Source organism: Lactuca virosa, chromosome 2 (assembly GCF_052849685.1).
Source record: "Lactuca virosa cultivar CGN04683 chromosome 2, Lactuca_virosa_CGN04683_v6, whole genome shotgun sequence".
Taxonomy (NCBI): domain Eukaryota; kingdom Viridiplantae; phylum Streptophyta; class Magnoliopsida; order Asterales; family Asteraceae; genus Lactuca; species Lactuca virosa.
Genome location: NC_136427.1, coordinates 166797638 through 166816187, shown reverse-complemented (window position 1 = coordinate 166816187; position 18550 = coordinate 166797638). Strand labels below are relative to the sequence as shown.

The window sequence follows — 18550 nt, the reverse complement described above, 5'->3', positions numbered from 1 at the left end:
CTCTGCATTTACAGTAGCAGTTCTTAATCGAGCTCTTCTAAGGCAGTGTTTATTAATCATTCAGCACAACTTTGGTTTTTATTCTGTGTGTTTGATTAGTTTACCTGTTTGAATCTATCTATCTTATTAAGTTTTAATCTTATCAATTGGTATCAGAGCAGGACACTATGTAATCTATACGCATCTCTTGTGCTAAAGAGCTATTAGGGTTTCCGCTTTTATTGGATCTATTCTCTCTCATCTTCATCGTTTTTAACGACTGATGACGTTGGATCTAGATCTTGATTCTACCCTAAAATTGATTTCAGTTTACACATCTGGTTCACTACAACTTTTTATTGAATCGAAATCATGCATTCAGAAGATTCTCATTCTCTTTCAATTAACCTATCCAGCAGTATTGGTTCTACAACAAGGATCCCGATTCTTTTTCCACATGAATATGAGGTGTGGACGCTACACTTCGAGGATTACGTTCAAGGACTTGAATATCATGGTTACTTGATATGGGAAGCCATGACTGTTCAGACGTTTGTTCATTCTGGTACAAGAAGGGTTATTAAAACTCAAGATTATTATAACAAACTTCTTCTCTAAATTAAAGATGTCCCACAGGACCAAAAAGACAAGCTGATCAACAATGTAAAGGCAATGAGTATAATCAGATTCACTTTACCTCCAGACACCTTTCGTCTGGTGAGTACCTATGAGACAACAAAAGAGATTTGGGACAGGCTAACAGAACTCTACTCTAGTGTTGCTGATCTTGAGCATTCCATTCAAACGCTGCTTCTATCGGAGTTCGGAGCCTTTGTCCAGAAGCCTGAGGAAAATCTCGATCAAACGTTCAACCTGTACAATAATATTTTAAGCAGGATGGTGAAAAACAAGATTGGATGCAAACTGATTGAACAAAAGGTCACATTCATGAACGGTTTAAAGCAAGAATGGAAAGCTGTGGTGTCAACGGTTAAAGCGCATGAGCAGTTTAAGTCCTATTCTTTAGCGAAGCTTGTGGAAATTCTTAGGTCTCACGATGACGAAGTTACAAAAGAAGAGAAGATTGTTTCTGGGATCGGTTCTTTGGAATTAGTCGCAAAGAACAAGCAAGTTGTAGAAGAGGAAGATTCGGAGATGGACCTCTCAGATTGTGAACTCTCAAAGGAGGAATATACACTGATGGTGTCAAACCCTAGGAAGTTAGCCAAAAAGAACTTTGGACGGAACAAAAACAGAAACTGGAAAGGAAGTTAAAGCTCTAATAAGACGAAGGGCGGGAGTGTCAACAACCCTCAAAAGGAAGAAGTGAAGAAAGATAGCAATCTGGTGGGAGATTCTGGATATAACTGTAATTACTGTCATGGAAAGAATCATTTAGCGAAAGAGTGTATGTTGAAAGGGATCAATAAGAAGAAGGATGAAGGAGAATAGAAAGTCGAAGCCTACTATCTTCACAAAATAGAGGAGCTCAAGAAAAAGAAGAATGTTGATAACGCTAAACCTGCTTTCATTGTGCAGGAAAAATGACGACGAGTTTGGAAGAGTTGAAGTTTGCACAACTGACTCGGAGGATGACGAGGTTCGCAGACCAACACATGGCAATTGATTCGTTGCGAAAGATGGTGCTTCGGAGTACGAGGGAAAATGCTTCATGGTCAACAATGATGTTTCAGAGGAAAGGGGATACACTTTCGATAGTTGCTTAGTTGCGAAACTCGTCACAGAGCAGATCAGCGAATGTGAGAAGATGATAAGCAAGGTAAATTCTATTCTCGAATCTTTAAATATTTTTGTCACTCGGTATGAAACAGAATTAGAAGACTTAAAATTTACAGTTTCTAGTTTAGGTGATAGTTTAAAAAGAACCCGTTTAAGTAATACTAACTTAACTGATCAAATCAGTAGGGTAACATCAAAAAGTGAGTAAAGGCGGATGTGGATTGAGAAGTTAGAGTTGGAGTTATCTAGGTCTAGGGTTGATTTAATTTATTCGCAACGAGACAATTTAGGGCTTTTGAAAGAACGAAATATTTTTTGTTTGATTGGTAAACGTTATTATTCTAATATCACTCAGCTGCACATTGATTGTGAAATAGGGAAGAAAATCCATAAAATGATTTTGCCCTTTCTAGAAATGAAAGAGGGTGAAATCGATGCAGACTGTTTCAAATGTGAATCCATCGTATCATCTGACGAAGTCTCTGATGCTTATAAAATCGGACTGGATAAAATTGAATCTTATATACAGTCCAAAGAGCATAAGAACATGCTAAAAAAGATTTTGAGCGAAAAAGATAAAGAGCAAATTAAATCTGATACTTTACAAAAATTTGACTCTTTATGCACTAAATTGAGTTCAGATAATACACTTGACGTTGAAAATATATCTGAATTTGATGATTATAATGACATAAGTTAGATCTTTGTGGACGATGAGGTTGATTGCTTGGAATTTGTTAAAGGCAAACCTAAACCTTCAAAAATTTAATTTCTGAAAATTCGGTTGAGTACGTTCGCATTTCTGAAAATGGTTCAAAAAATCTAAAAGAAAAGGAAACTATTTTCCCAAAGGTTCAAACTGTTCCGAACCAGATCTTTGCAACTTCATGACTTAACAAAAATCAGACCAAAGAACTGTCGTCCCTTGTAGAAGAAAAGAACACTGATGGGTGCCATGAATTTTTCAGCTCTGCCCCTATTGACAATGCAGGTGAAACCAAAGGTCTCTCAGAAATGACCACTTGGAATACTAAGGGAAGATACGTGGCAGAACCTTTAAACAAAGTCAATTCTAGCTACGAAACAGGAAGTCCGAGTGGAACCAAAAATGTTCCACGTGATGTATCATATGAAAAGTCTGAAATCCGTGTTAACAAGCCAAAATCTAGAGATAATCTTCATAAGTCTGCTGAGCAATTCGCTGCTCAAAAACATGAAAGAAATGTTAGATATAATAAAATTTTAAAAGAAAGAAAGCATTTCTGGCAATCCAAAAATCCTAACTTTGTTCATCAAGAAAAATCAGCAAATCTAAGTGCAAAAGTATCTTCAAATCCGAATCCTAAAAGTGTTTCAAAAACTCAGTCATCCTCTTCTCCGATTTCCAAATCAAAAGTTTCTCAAAAACCCCAGTTTTCAAAATAAGCAAGATCTTTTGAGCAAACAAAACCCAATGTTTCACAATCTGCCAAAATATCGAAAGATACAAAGGGCAAAGGAAAGATTGGTTCGGAGTCAAAAATTCATTCCAACAACTCCAAATCAAAATTGAAAAAGGAAAAGATGACTGAGAAAAGGATTGTCAAGTAACGAATTAAAGATAATAAAAGAAAAATCTCTTTTCAAAAGAATCCTAAAGATGAAAGGATCGTTGTTTTTAAAATCACTAAGAAAGATAATTCCACTCTGATTAAACGATCTTACTTGGTTGATGAAGCAATAACATATCTTGTGATTGTGAAAACCTCACGTGGACCCAAACAACTTTGGGTTCCAAAATCTCTTTGATTTTTGTAGGTGATGCGTGACGAGCAGTTTGACTCCGAATGGTACATTGATAGTGGCTGCTCGCGTCACATAAGAGGAAGGAAGGAAGAATTGAGAGAGTTCAGACCACTGAAGGATGGAGGGAGAGTCAAATACGGAAATAACTCTCTTGGGGAAATTAAAGGCTATGGGATGATTACGAATGGAGAATTCTCTATTCGAAAGGTAGCCTATGTGGAAGGCCTACAACACAACCTAATCAGTGTATCACAATTGGCTGTAGGAACAGGTTTAAAAGTGTCGTCCGACGACGAGGGATCTGATATAATCGAGAAGAAATCCAAAATAGTGATATTGAAGTCCAAATGCAAAGGTGAGATGTATCCACTTAATCTAAATCCCATCAAAGCGAAGCCAGCCATATGCCTTCTTACGAAAGCACCTTCGGATGATAGTTGGCTTTGGCACCGAAGGCTTTCACATCTCAACTTCAAAGACATCAATAAACTCGTACTTGGTGATCACATGTGAGGGCTACCATTGCTGAAGTTTGAGAAGGATCATCTCTGTGCGGCCTGCGAAATTGGGAAACAAAGCAGGAAGAGTCATCCAACAATCATAAACATCAAAGTGATCGAGCCACTTGTGCTTTTTCATGTTGATCTCTTTGGTCCATCTGCCATCGAGAGCATTGGTGGTAACAAGTACATTTTAGTTATTGTTGACGATTTTTCCATATTTACGTGGGTGTATTTTCTTAAGCAGAAATCAGAAGCCACTCTTAAGCTCAAGGACCTTATAAAGGAGATCGAGCTTCAACTACGAAGCTGGTTCATAACATTCACAGTGACAATGGTTTAGCGTTCAAAAATCAAGCGTTTGAAGAGTTCCTAACTAAAAAAGGAGTAGCTCACAACTTTTCAGCTCCTTACACTCCTCAACAGAACGGGGTCATTGAAAGACGAAATCGGTCTCTGTGCAAAGCTGCGATAACTATGCTATCATTTACGAATCTGCCACTTTACTTCTGGGCTGATGCTGTTGGAACAGATTGCTTTACACAAAACCGATCTCTTCTCAATAAGCGATTTTCTGTTACTCCCCATGAGATTTTAAATAATCGAAAACCTAATGTCAAGTTCTTTCATGTATTTGGTTCCAGGTGCTTCATTTTTAATAATAAAGATCAAAGGAACAAATTCGATGTGAAGGTTGATGAAGGTATTTTCTTGGGGTATTCTTTGACTTTGAAGGCATATAGGATTCTAAATAAAAAGTCCAAAAAGAGAACCTATTATGTTACGTTCGATGAAAGTTATATAAAGAAGTTACAGAAGACTGACAGTCAATCAAATGAGGTATTTCCTAAGCCGAATCTAACAACGATTCCTCTTTCCACTCTCTACGAAGAGTTCATGGATCTATTTGATGGGCCAGAGAAAGAAATCTCTTCGGCATCTAAAGCAACTGATAATAAGGAAGATGAATTAAAGAAAATTATCGATGATGCTGCAAAGGATCTAGAACAAGAACCACCAAGTCCAAAAGTTCCAAAAGCTATGAATCCTCCATCTCAGGGGGAGGGTTTCATATCAACCTCTTCAACTCATACAGTTGTTCAGGGGGAGAATGTAGGAGGAGCTCAATGAGTTTAAACAAAACAAGGAGCTCAATGAGTTCAAATATTGAGCCCAAAAACGTTAAGATTGCTCTTGATCATTCTGATTGGGTGCAAGAAATGCAGGAGGAGCTCAATGAGTTTAAACAAAACAAGGTTTGGAGGCTAATTCCAACTCCGAAGGATGCTTCCGTCGTTGGTCTTAAATGGGTGTTCAGAAATAAGCTCGACAAAGAGGGCAATGTGATTCAAAACAAGGCGCGGTCAGTCATAAAAGGGTATTGCCAAGAAGAAAGGATTGACCACGAGGAAACTTTTGCACTAGTAACAAGGTTGGAGTCAGTTCGCATCTTTCTAGCATATGAAGCACATAAGAACTTTGAAGTCTTTTAAATGGATGTTAAATGTGCCTTTCTGTATAGGGAATTAGAAAGAAACATTGTATATGGAACAACCACCTAGATTCGTAAATGAAAAATATCCGAACCACTGTTATATTCTATACAAAGCAGTCTATGGTCTGAAGCAAGCTCTACGATCCTGGTATGAAACTCTAACTAGATTTTTAAAACAGTCTAAATTTAAACAAGGCTCGGTCGACCCAATCTTCTTTCTCAAGAAAGATGGGGACCATTTGATGATCGTCCAAATTTACGTTGATGACATCATTTTCGGGTCTACTAATCCTAGATTACTGTTGAGTTCCAAAAGCTGATGGAAACTAAGTTTGAGATGAGTTTAATGGGTCCGATTAACCTTTTCCTTGGTTTCAATATAAGATAGAGTCAGGAAGGAATCTTTATCAACCAGGAGGCTTTTCCTTGGTTTGGATAAACCAGCTGCGGATATGACACTCTATCGTCAAATGATAGGGTCATTGATATATCTAACTGCTAGTCGTCCAGACATTATGTTCTCTTTTTGCTATTGTGCTAGGTTTCAAGCAAATCCTCGCGAACCCCACATGACCGCTGTGAAGAACATCTTCAGGTATCTAAAATGAACATCCTCGCTCGGAATTTAGTACCCATCGAGTTCAAGGTTCTTTGTGCAAGTATTCTCAGATGCTGATCTTGGAGGTTGCGGTCTTGATCGCAAAAGTACGACTGGAGGATGTCAATTTCTTGACGGTAAACTCGTCAGTTGGCAATCAAAGAAACAGACCTGCGTTTCCCTATCGACTGTCGAAGCTGAATATATTGCAGCTGCCTCCTGTACCTCGCAGGTGATATGGACTCAAAGTCAGTTAAGGGACTATGGCATAAACATGAAAATAATACCCTTATATTGTGATTTTGAAAGCACCATTCGCATCTGTCACAACCCAGTGCAGCACTCCAAGACCAAACACATCCACTAAGGTATCACTTTATTAAAGATCACGTGGAAGATGGAAATGTCGAGATTCATTTTGTTAGATCCGTTGATCAACTGGCCGATATCTTTACTAAAGCCTTACCAGAACAAACATTTCATCGCATTCTTCAAGGCTTAGGAATGATTGAAGCTGAATCAGTTCCGAAACTACCTTCGCTCTAGGAAAGTATTGATTGAACTGCGAATGGGTGCGAACGTTCGTAGTAATTCGTAGTCAACTGTTCATCTACGAAAGTTCGTAGTGATTCGTAGTTTACTGTTCATCCGCGAACGCTCGTAGTCCACTGTTCATTCGGAGGTTCAGAGCTTCTTGTATACTTTTGTATATTTCATTTGTTTCTACTTATTTATTTATGTTTTTATTTTTTTTTTCAGAAAATTCAAAATCCAAAAATGTTTTATCTCTATTTTTATTTCTTTTTTCAGAAAATTCAAAATCCAAAAATATTTTATCTCTGCTTTTATTTCTTTTTCAGAAAATTCAAAATCCAAAAATATTTTATATCTGTTTTTATTTATTTTTTCAGAAAACTCAAAAAAATCCAAAAATATTTTCTATTTTTATTTTTATATAAAATCAAAAATAATACATAATTGAGCAGGACTGTTAAAACATATCATGATACTCTCAATTACAAAATATGGGGCAGGTATTGAATTTCTAATCCTTACACTAGTTAAGTGTCCCTAGAAGCATGTTGATGCATGTAGTCTAAAGCCTCTGAGACTCTATGTTTGAAGCCTTAATGAATTGATAATACCAATCATTTCTTCCCAATCAGGCTGATATTTACAAAAGTCATTGAGCTACCTTACTCTTCTCACATTGAGCTAAGAGTTGACTGCTTGGTCACTTTTGTATAGCAGAGGTACATTTCTCTTCAGAACCATCTCCAACATTTATCCATCACATTCGTTTCCACACCCGTAATCCTTGAGACTCTCAGAAATTACCACTGAGGTTTACGGTTGCACAATTTATGTGTTTATGATCTTAAATTCATTATCACAACGAATTGAGTGAAACCCAAAATCCAACACATATTTATGCATTGACGGTGAACAATTTAAATGTTCTAGATTAATCACCATGGAATTGACGAAACTCCACTTTTGTGGTTCGTACCTTGAAATCTCTTTTTATTTTTGCGAGATCTTAATGAAATGTTTTAGACCTAAGACTTTTCTACCCATAAGATCTAGTTTTTATTTTTCTTGAGATTTCTAAATTATCCAACCACTCAATATTTTTCCAAAGCATACTTGTTCTTATGGCTACACTGGTCAGACAAGTACTTCATACGAACGTTCGGACTTATATTGAGTTTCGGGCTTAGTTGAATAGGTAGCCACCCCTTTTGCCTTATTAAAAGAATCATGGCACTGTTTCTCCACAAACAGATGATCATAATTCAACAGGACACCACACAAGTGTTGGATTAGGTATCTAGGCTCGTAACTATAATTGGTATGTACTTGACCCTAGACTAGCATGGTCCATTTTGGGTTGCATTCACTAGAACAATCTGATAGGATGGATATTTGAGAAAGAGGTTATTTATAATTTATTGATATATTATAAGTATAATATATTAATTGAGGAATCATATTATTATTTAGTATTGATGAAGAATTAATTTGGAATTAATTTAGTGATCAAAAGAGACTAATTAAATGTACATGGGCTAATTGTGTAAATCAATGATATAATTAGAGAAAACTTAGATCCAAAGCATTAGGGTTGTATGTGCACCATAAGGTTGTTATAGTGCTCAAAACCTATCAGTGGTATCAGAGGCTAGGGTAGTTTTCTATTATATTGATGCATGGTTGATTGTTTAAAATTGAAGCAAAATGAAAAACTGTTTCTGCCAGACTGAACTCGACGAGTTCATTATGGAAATCGACAAGTTCATGATGAACTCGACGAGTCCAAAGCCTGGCTCGACGAGTGGCACTGTCTGGTGGCAGGTTTTTGGGTTTTTTGGCCTAAATTGGATTAGGATCATTACCACAAACTGTTTTATATCACAAAATTAATTTTTTATGATATGGTAGTGATTATCCTCATCCAATTAAAAGATAATTGTCAAAATTTTTGAGGTAATTAGTTTATATGATAAGCTAATTACTTGTAAATTGTTGATTTGATTTTGTTTTGCCTTATGAGTTAGATTAGATCAATGACAAATTTCATGATAATTTTATTGGTTAAAATTGATCTAAATGCTTTTAAAGAATTCCATAACTTGTCCTCAAGTTATGGAAAATGAAAAGTCTCATTCATAAAAAATGCATTAACTCATAAGTTATGGAAACCAAGAGTTTTGAAGAGTTTCAAAACTTGCCCTCAAGTTTTGGAATTTGTAAAGTCTCATTCATGAAACATTTAATTCCAAACCCTAGGATTTTAAAAGTTTAAAATTCAACCCTTATACTATTATAATATTAAAAGTTTGATAATTATATATATGTATAAGACAAGTCAGTATTACCGTTAGTAGGCCTCATTCACGAAGCCAGTCTATAAGGGGGTATAAGGATACTGCCTATAAAATGGTAGTTTAATGGGTGTGCAGTCTCACCCACCACTTTCTTGATTGGTGGAGGGTCGTTAGCCGAATGGGTAGGATAGGACATTAACTCTCATTAAAAGTATAATGATAATCATAAAGTAACGAAATGTTTTATTAAATTCCCAATCTTAGTTACTTTAAGAGAAATGTGAAAATGATGCTATTCCATGAAATTGCAGTTTCCACCTTGCCAACTTGTTATTGGAGCGTGTGTGGTTAACCGGCACACTAACTTGGTCTAGTAAGGGTGGCAAAGGGTAGCTCGATATTTGTCATAGATCAATGGAGCGTCTGTGGTTTACCAAAACATTGATTACGTGATAAATGACATCGAGTGTACCAAGCACATTTGCATGGTTATTCACACCTTGTTTGTGATCCTCTGTATCCCAGTCACAAACTTGAAGGGCATAATCGAGATGTAAACATGTCGTTGAAAAGTTCAATGAATCTCAAAAGAATCTAGGAAATTCAATTCATCTAAAACTTAATAATCAATTTCGTTTTTCATGGTGGAAATTGGTAAATCGTCATTTACCTACCTTCGAATATTTTGCAATTGGATTACGACATCTCTCTTCCGAATTGTAAAATATTGTGTTGGGTCCTAGCCTTAATATTTCATTTGGGTGTTATATTAAAGATTCTTATCTAATCTAACCTTTGTCTTTCTTTTTCAGATGTCTTCCAACACCGCTTCTGGCTCCAACCCTTTTGGCTCTTTCTCCCTCATGAACTTGTGTGGGAGGGTCATCTTTGATGGTTTGAATTTCAATGATTGGATTCGAAACATTAGGATGGTTACTCATTACGAGGACAAGGAATATGTCGTCGAAAAAGAGCTTAAGGAGGTTGATGAAGCTACTGCTACTCCTGAAGGGGTTGCTGAATTTAGGACACATGAGAAGGACACCACAAAGGTGTCATGCATCATGCTTGCCACTATGTCAGCTGAACTTCAAAAGTCCTATGAGGGCTACTACCTTTTCGAGATGCACCAAGACTTGATGGAAAGATACCATCAAAGTGATCGTCAGGAAAGGTATGAAATCATTGCCTCCATGATAACAACAAAAATAAAGGATGGAAAGTCCATCACGGTCCACTTGCAGAAAATGCAAAGGTTTGTGGACCGCTTGCTGAAGTTGAATGTTAACTTCGATGAAGAGTTGGCCATTGATATTATCCTACACTCTTTGCCACCTTGTTATGATCAGTTTTGTATGACTTATCATATGAACAAGGAAGAGATCACTCTAAGCAAGCTTCAAGGCCTTTTGAGAACTGCTAAAAGTAGTCTAAAAGGAAAAATGTTGTATCTACTCTTACTCCTACTGCTACAGCCCCAGTCCTGGCAATTGGACCTGGGAAAGGGAAGAAGAGGAAGGCTCCTTCTAAGAGCCGCAAGGGAAAGTCTCACGATGGATCCTCTTCTAGTGGGACCAAAGCTGGTTCTGCTAATCCCTCTACCAAACCAAAAGAAGCAGAGTGCTTCTACTGTACTGGAATATCCTTAATCTAGTCCTTACTAAAAAGGTTCCAAAACACGCCCATATCCTTAATCTAGTCCTAACTAAAAAGGTTTCCAAAACACGTCCATATCCTTAATCTAGTCCTAACTAAAAAGGTTTCCAAAACACGTCCATATCCTTAATCTAGTCCTAACTAAAAAGCTGGTTCTGCTTCGTTACCTATCTCATTCTGGGGGTATGCCTTAGAGACTGCCACCCATATCCTTAATCTAGTCCTAACTAAAAAGGTTTCCAAAAAACGTCACGAGTTGTGGACAGGGAAGGTTCCCTCGTTAGCACACATCAAGGTTTGGGGTTGCGAGGCTTTCGTGAGGCGTGAGACTCACGACAAGCTCAAACCTTATAGTGAGCGTTGTATTTTCATCGGCTACCCACAGAAGTCTTTTAGATATCTCTTCTACAGACCGAGTGACAATGTTGTCTTCATTACAAGGAGAGGGGTTTTCCGAGAGAGAGAAATCATATGCCAAGAGGACAGTGGGAGGCAAATTGACCTTGAAGAGCTTCAAGAGTTAAGTGATGAAGGAACCTCAAACACTAGCGCTCAACCTGAGGATGAAACTCCTGTTGAACCAGTTGACGAGTCTTTACCTATGAGGCATTCCAGTAGAGTTAGTGTTCCACCTGTGTTATATGGTTTCCATATTACTACGGATGGTGATACATTTATCAGTGATAGCACAGTGGTAAATTTGGATTAAATAATTCATCTAAGATTAAATCTATAAGGGTAATGCTTGCCATAGTTGTTGAACCAGCGAAGGGCTTTACTCAAACTCATGGAGTTGACTATGATGAGACCTTCTCACCAGTATCGAAGATTAAATCTATTAGGGTAATGCTTGCCATAGCTGCATTTCATGATTATGAAATATGGAAAATGGATGTCAAAACTGCTTTCCTTAATGGGAAGTTGGTTGAAGAGGTTTACATGAGTCAGCCAGAGGGTTTTGTCAGTGCAAAGTACCCTAATAGAGTGTGTAACCTTGAGAAATCCATCTATGGACTGAAACAAGCATCTCGTAGATGGAATCTTTGTTTCAATGATAAAGTGAAAGAGTTTGGATTTTCAAGAAGCCAGGATGAGTCCTGTGTATATGTCGAAGCTAGTGGGAGTATAGTTAGCTTTCTGGTGTAGTATTTAGATGACATACTTCTCATAGGAAATGACATCCCAACCTTGCAGGAGGTTAAGTCCTAGCTTGGGATGTGTTTATCTATGAACGACCTTAGGGAAGCTTCCTATATTCTAGGGATAAGGATATTGAGAAACAAGAGTAAAAGACTAACTTGTCTTAGTCAAAGTACCTACTTGGATAAGGTGTTGAAACGGTTCAACATGGAGAATTCCAAGAAAGGTGAATTACCTATCCTGAGCAAAACCAAACTAATTAAGACTCAGAGTCCAAGTACAGAGGCTGAGATAGCAGAGATGAGTTGAGAACCATATGCTTCCGCAGTTGGCTCGATCATGTATGCTATGACTTGTACTCGCCCTGATGTGGCTTTGACTTTGAGCATGGTCAGCAGATATCAAGGGAATCCTGGTAAAGCTCACTGGACTGCGATAAAGAACATTCTTAAGTACCTACGGAGGACTAAGAACTGGGTCCTTACCCTCGGTGGGAGTGATGACTTGAGAGTGACAGGGTATACTGACGCTAGCCTTCAGACCGACAAAGATAAGACATGAGATAGAAGAAGGACTCCTCGTAGTAAAGAGGATATCATCAGAGGAGAACCCAGCAGATCCCCATACGAAGGGACTGAATAGGGTTAAGCACTTGCTGTTGGATTAGGTGTCTAAGCCCATAACTATAATTGGTATGTACTTGACCAGAGAGTAGCATGGTCCATTTGGGTTGCCTTCACCAGGACAATTTGACAGGATGGACTTTTGAGAAAAGATTATTTATGATTTATTAATATTGTTGGAACCTGAAAGTGAACCTCTAGCAATCCTAAATCCTTTTGTCAATTCCGAAGTCAGTTGTAGTTTGAAATGAAGTCTTCTCCTGAATATGTTTGTGTTCGGACCTGGTGAGAAGTTGGTGATATGAAGATAGAGTGAAGGCATTCCGGAATGAACCTTGTGTCCGGAATGCTTGTTGTTCCGGAATCCATATCTTGTCCTTATGCATTAAATGTATTTGTCTTTTGTTTAATTTAACTTGTCATAGGACTTAGCTTTATTTGTCAACTTGGATTTTCGAAGTGTCAGATATAACTCTTTTATCCAGTCCTATGTTTGTAATTGGTTAGTCCCATGTTTCATGTACTCCTATTTATAGGAGCATTCAATGTTAAATCTCCAGACGGATTTGTTCAAACCTTTTAGCAATATCTCATTCACTTCTCTCACTTTACAACATTCTCTATGTTCTTCATTTATTAACCTTACTTTGATCATTATTCTCATTTTTCATTTATGGCTTAAATATTTGTTTAATGCATTAAGTCAGACTTGACTGGTCTATCCAGACTTGACTAGAATATTCATTAGTAAGCAGACATTGATCTTAAAGTATTAACTCAAGGTTTGAGTTTTCAAATCTTGTACATGCACATCAGATCAATTTTTTCTCTCAATTGGTATCAGAGCTTGAGTGGTTGTCCTTTGAATTCATAAGATCAGATTATAGTTGGTTTGAAATTACCTTGGTATTTCAACCATTTCTGTGTTAAGGATAAAAGTTCTTTTATATACCACTTTTGCTTGAAGATATCTTAACTTCAATGGCTGCTTCTAATCCTCAACAAATGATTTCAATGCAAATCGCAAATAGTGTGGGTGGCCCAACACGTGCCCCACTGCTAGTTGTGGAAGAATATGATCATTGGAAAGTTAGAATGGAAAGATTTTTACTAGCTAAAGAAAAAGGTGAAGAGATTTGGAGATCCGTCAAATAAGGTCCTCATGTTCCTGTAAGAACAGTTGTGAGAGATGTTGTTGCTCAGCTTATGCATCAACATGAGACTCGTCCAACTCCTCCAACTGCAGATGATATTGAGAAGTTGCATGTTGATCAACTCGCTTTCTCAGAAATGGTTGGTGTTCCTCCTTCACTCTTTGAGAACATTAAGTTGTGTAAATCAGCAAAAGAGATTTGGGACACTCTCCAAGACCTGATTGAAGGTTCAGAAAACATGAAAGACAAGCGTCTCACCTCAGTTGTCAATGATTTTGACACCTTCACTACCACTCCTGGTGAATCAGTGGCCTCAGCCTCTAACCGTTATCGAATCATAGTCAACAACATGACTGCTCATGGGATTGTCCGAACTCCCTTGGAGTACAATCTCAAGTTCATAAACAGTCTCGGTAAAGGATGGGGAAATGTGAAATCTTGTCTCTAAAGTAATGGGTCTTTGAAAAAGTTAAAGCTTTATCAACTTTTTAATGAACTTCAAGGACATGAATCTAATGTCGCTCAGACCATAAGGGAACTCTCCGGAGGTCCTCTTGCTCTTGTCATTTCTTTGAACCAACCATTTCGAACACATCCACTTCAGACCTTTTCAAACCCATTGTTCCATCTGTTCAATCCTCTATACATGTCTTACCCACACAAAACTATCTTGTTGATGATTCCGAAGCCACGGACTCTGAACTCCGTTTTCATCAGGAGTTTGCTCTCCTCTCCATGAAATACAAACATCCTTTCAATCCCTCTTACAAACCATACCAAAATAGGTTTCATGCTCCTCACCAAAATAATCCTCAACCATACTCAGCTCCGGAACCACAACCAACTCCGAAAAGTCCTCCTTCATACAAACCAAACATTACTAAGCCAAACTCTACTTCGGAAGCACCGCAGAATCCAAAATCCGACAAGCCAAAAATTGTGTGTCACAAGTGTGGACATGCAAACCACTTTGCAAAAGATTGCTTGGCTGAAGCTCCGCAAAAACCAAAGATCAAGGATTCTGCATACTACGCCTAAAGAGCTCAAGAGATGGTTGAGAGTGAAAAAGCTTTTGTAACTACTGTACCAAGGGATGTCGAAGGATATTGGTCATCCAGAGATGATGATGACATGGTGACTGGAAGAAACATGTGCTTGATGGCAAGACAATCTGTTGAATGTGATGAAGGCTATTGGTCATCCGGGTCTGAAGATGAATATGATGTTGTTGAACCACACTACTGCTACATGGCCACCAATGATCCACCTTGTCGAAGCATCGTTCAGCAGGTAAAATCTATGATTACTGATAATAATTTTGATTTATCTCTTTGTGAACATTATCTAACCCAGATCCAAACAGATATGAGCACCATTTATAAAGCGTATGAGTCTGTCATAGAAGCCAGTGAGAAGAATGAGTGTGAATTAAATCGTCTTAGGTTACGTTTTGAGGATAAAAAATTAAAAATCGAGTCTTTAGAGCATGTGCTTGTAATGTCTAAAGATGAATGTATCATTTTGAAATACAAATGTGAAATCACCAATTCTGAAAGAAATGTCTTGATTTCTGATAACAAACGTCTCAATGCTAAGATACATGCTTTGGATAATTCTATTGACATACTTGAATCAAATCAACGGATGACTCATAATTTTCGTCATTCATGGTCAAAAGCTCCTGGTCTCGGAAGCGAGTTTCTGAAACCAATTGCTCGTCCCTTGGAGGAATTGAAAATTTTGACATCTATGGAAGAGGTTCCGAACATCAAACATTCGGATACCCCTGTTTCTCCCTTGTCACCCCTTCTTGAGACCACAGACCATTTTGAATCCCTAATTCCTGAGTTTCAACCAATTGTTGTCAAGTGTCCCGATTCCACGCCTCTTCCGCCTCTGATAAACCTAGACCTGAATCGGACCACGGAATTCCGTCACAGTGTTTCAAAATGCATAGATTACGTTCTGAAACATAATCCTCCCAACAACTATGTTGTTGAAGAAATTATTTCGGTGAAAACTGAAACTGTTACCTCTGAGTTTGTATCGGCATCCTTAGATGATAAAGTTGAAATATCAAGCTGTGTCTCCTCTGATTCTTGCGAATCAGACTCTTTTGTAATATCAAAAACAAATTTGGTTCCCATTGACTCCAAGTTTAGAAATCCATATGCAGGGCAAACTTCAAAATCCTCGTCTTACCCCAAGAGAAAACCAATGTTAAATAGGAAGGATATTGTAGATCCTAAAGTGGAAGCTCGAAATGCACATAAAAAGGAAGTTAAGACTAGACAAAATTCCAGGTTCCTTGAGAACTCCAAAAAGAGTGTACCTCGAAATTCGCTGTCATCAACCCATAGTCAAAACTCCTTCACACCCACTAAGATCCTCAAGAGACCTTCTAATTCTCTCAGTCCAGTAGAACCCAAGAAAGTAGTCAGTACTACTCAGCCTAAATCTCGTGTGAATGCCATGACTGTCCAAAAGACCTCTCCTCGGACTGTTTCATATGTTTTCATTGCTAAATCTGATGGTACAATTTTTAAACCCAACCTTTCGAAAACAAATGTGTCATCAAACAAATCAAAAATTGCTAAGAAAACAAATTTTTCAAAATCTTCAAAGCAAAATCTTGTGTGGAAAATCAAATCTCACATTGATGAAACAACAGTTCCGGAGGTTACAATTGTTTCCACCACTCCGGAAGTCAATGGTCTGAAGAAAACTGTTCCTAACCCTTAAATCATTGAATATGACTACTGGATAGATGAGAAGACATTAACCTTTTTTCTATTTCCTAAGAACTCAAAAAGTACTCCTAGGAAACACAAAGTTGTTCCGAAGTCACAGTCCAAGTCCAAAGCCCGTGCCTATGTCCGTAAACCTAACTTGGAGCCTAAAATCTCCATCACTCACTAATTTTGCAGGCACTTTGTGCTTCGGAGCAAGAAACAATATGGTATATTGATAATGCTTTCTCCATGCACATGACGGGGTAAAAAGACTTTCTGCGGGATCTTAAGCTTTCTCCAAACGTTGGTTATGTGACGTATGGCAACAACTCCAATTCTCAAATTCGTGGTATGGAATTCTCACTAATGGAAATTTCTTTATCTCCAATGTGGCTTATGTAGTTGATCTGAAACATAATTTGATAAGTGTAGCTCAACTCACTGATTCAAATGGACATGTTGAATTTTGCAACAAGTATAACTATGTAATGACTGAAGACCGAAAATAGTGCTTAATCAAGTCAAATCGCAACAAGAACATGTACCCACTCGACATCAACATGATTATTGGCAAACCGCAACTCTGCCTTCTCTCCAAAGTCGTTCCTGATGTCAGTTGGTTATGGCACTGAAGGCTCGCTCATCTGAACTTTCGGTACATGAATGATCTCGTATCTGGTGAAATGGTGAGAGGTCTACCTCTTCTCAAATTTGAAAATGATCATTTATGTACTGCATGTGAGTGTGGGAAGCAATCGAAGAAGGGTCATCCTGTTATAAATCGAAAAATCAATCTCGGAACCATTGGATCTTCTACACATTGATCTTTGTGGACCATCCACTGTAGAGAGTATTCATCATAAGAAATACATTCTTATGATTGTGGACGACTTTACAAGGTTCACTTGGGTTTTCTTCCTCAGACTGAAGTCCAAAACAGCCTCTGAGCTCATCAACTTCATTAAAGGAATTGAATTCCTCATCAAACTCCCTGTTAGGCGTATCCGAAGTGATAATGGTTCGGAATTTACCAATGGAACCATTGATAAATTCCTCACTGAGAAAGGAATTGATCACAACTTCTCAGCACCGTACACTCCACAACAGAACGGTGTAGTTGAAAGACGCAATAGAACTCTTGTTGAAGCTTCTCGGTCCATGCTTAACTTCACAAATCTACCACTCTACCTCTGGGCTGAAGCCGTATCAACTGCATGCTTCACTCAAAATCGGAGTATCATCAATCGACGCCTCAATATGACTCCATATGAAGCTATGAATGGTCGGAAGCCAACAATCTCGTTTCTTCATGTCTTCGGATGCAGATGCTTCATCAAGAACAACCGTGATCAGCTTACCAAGTTCCAACCTAAAGCTGATTAAGCCATCTTCCTTGGATACTCTTCTAAATCAAAGGCTTACAGAGTTTGTAATCGGAGAACTCGTGTTCTGGAAGAAAGCTTTGATATTACATTCGATGATAATTTTGTTCGGAATTCTGGCCCAACCCATGATACAACTCACATTATGGAGTTCGATGCTCCAGCACCAGGATGTCCGAACCAGCAAACAATCCTTGAAGTCGACTTTGAAACTCTCTTTGGATCTTCTGAAACAGCCCTTGATTCGGAATCTCGAACAAGGCGAATCTCAACTCCGAAAGTTTCTGTTTCCCAAAATGTGTCCGGTCCAATCCCAATCCTTCCTCCATTTGATTCCGAACCGTTTCAACCTTCTCAGGTTGAGGGGAAGAATGGTCAACCCTATCTTGAATCAAATATGGATGGTTTCCAAGATGTAGCTGCTGATTTCGACGACTCCAACCCTATCAACGTTGAGGATAACGATAATTTCTTTGAGTTCCCTTCTGATGATGATGTCAATCTCTCCCGTTCAGAAGTTCAGGGGGAGCATCACCCTCAGATTCAAACCATTCAGTGGGAGCAACTCAATCCTATTGTTGATATTAGATCGTCTGCTGCACAAGATCTTCCAAGGTTACATGTCTGGACCAAGGATCATCCTCCGAACCAAGGAATCGGAAACCCAAACGCTGGTGTACAAACTCACTCTGCCACAAGTGTTCAAAACGAATGTCATTTTTCGGCATTTATCTCCATGGTTGAACCCAAATCCATCAAGGAAGCATTAGAACATGCTGACTGGACTACTGCCATGTAGGAAGAATTGACAGAATTTGATAGAAAAGAAGTTTGGTCTCTCGTCCTTCCTCAATAAAATCATCCTATTGTCGGTACTAGATGGGTATTTCGCAACAAGTTAGATGATGCTGGAGTTATCATTCGAAAGAAAGCAAGAT

The 18550-nt window shown here is 38.2% G+C and overlaps 1 protein-coding gene across 1 annotated transcript; it reads left to right on the top strand.

Moving 5' to 3' along the window:
* Positions 1-351: 351 nt before the first annotated feature.
* Positions 352-1254, top strand: LOC145157949 (uncharacterized). The gene is made up of 2 exons (XM_079076921.1): positions 352-544; positions 605-1254. Exons 1-2 carry the CDS (start codon positions 352-354, stop codon positions 1252-1254), a joined length of 843 nt encoding a protein of 280 aa, XP_078933047.1.
* Positions 1255-18550: the final 17296 nt, after the last annotated feature.

Excerpts from the sequence above, each read along its gene's own strand:
- LOC145157949 (XM_079076921.1), top strand. The coding sequence starts at position 352 with ATGCATTCAGAAGATTCTCATTCTCTTTCAATTAACCTATCCAGCAGT. Across the intron at positions 545-604 it reads TCAGACGTTTGTTCATTCTG|ATGTCCCACAGGACCAAAAA; the intron begins GTACAAGAAGGG and ends TCTAAATTAAAG.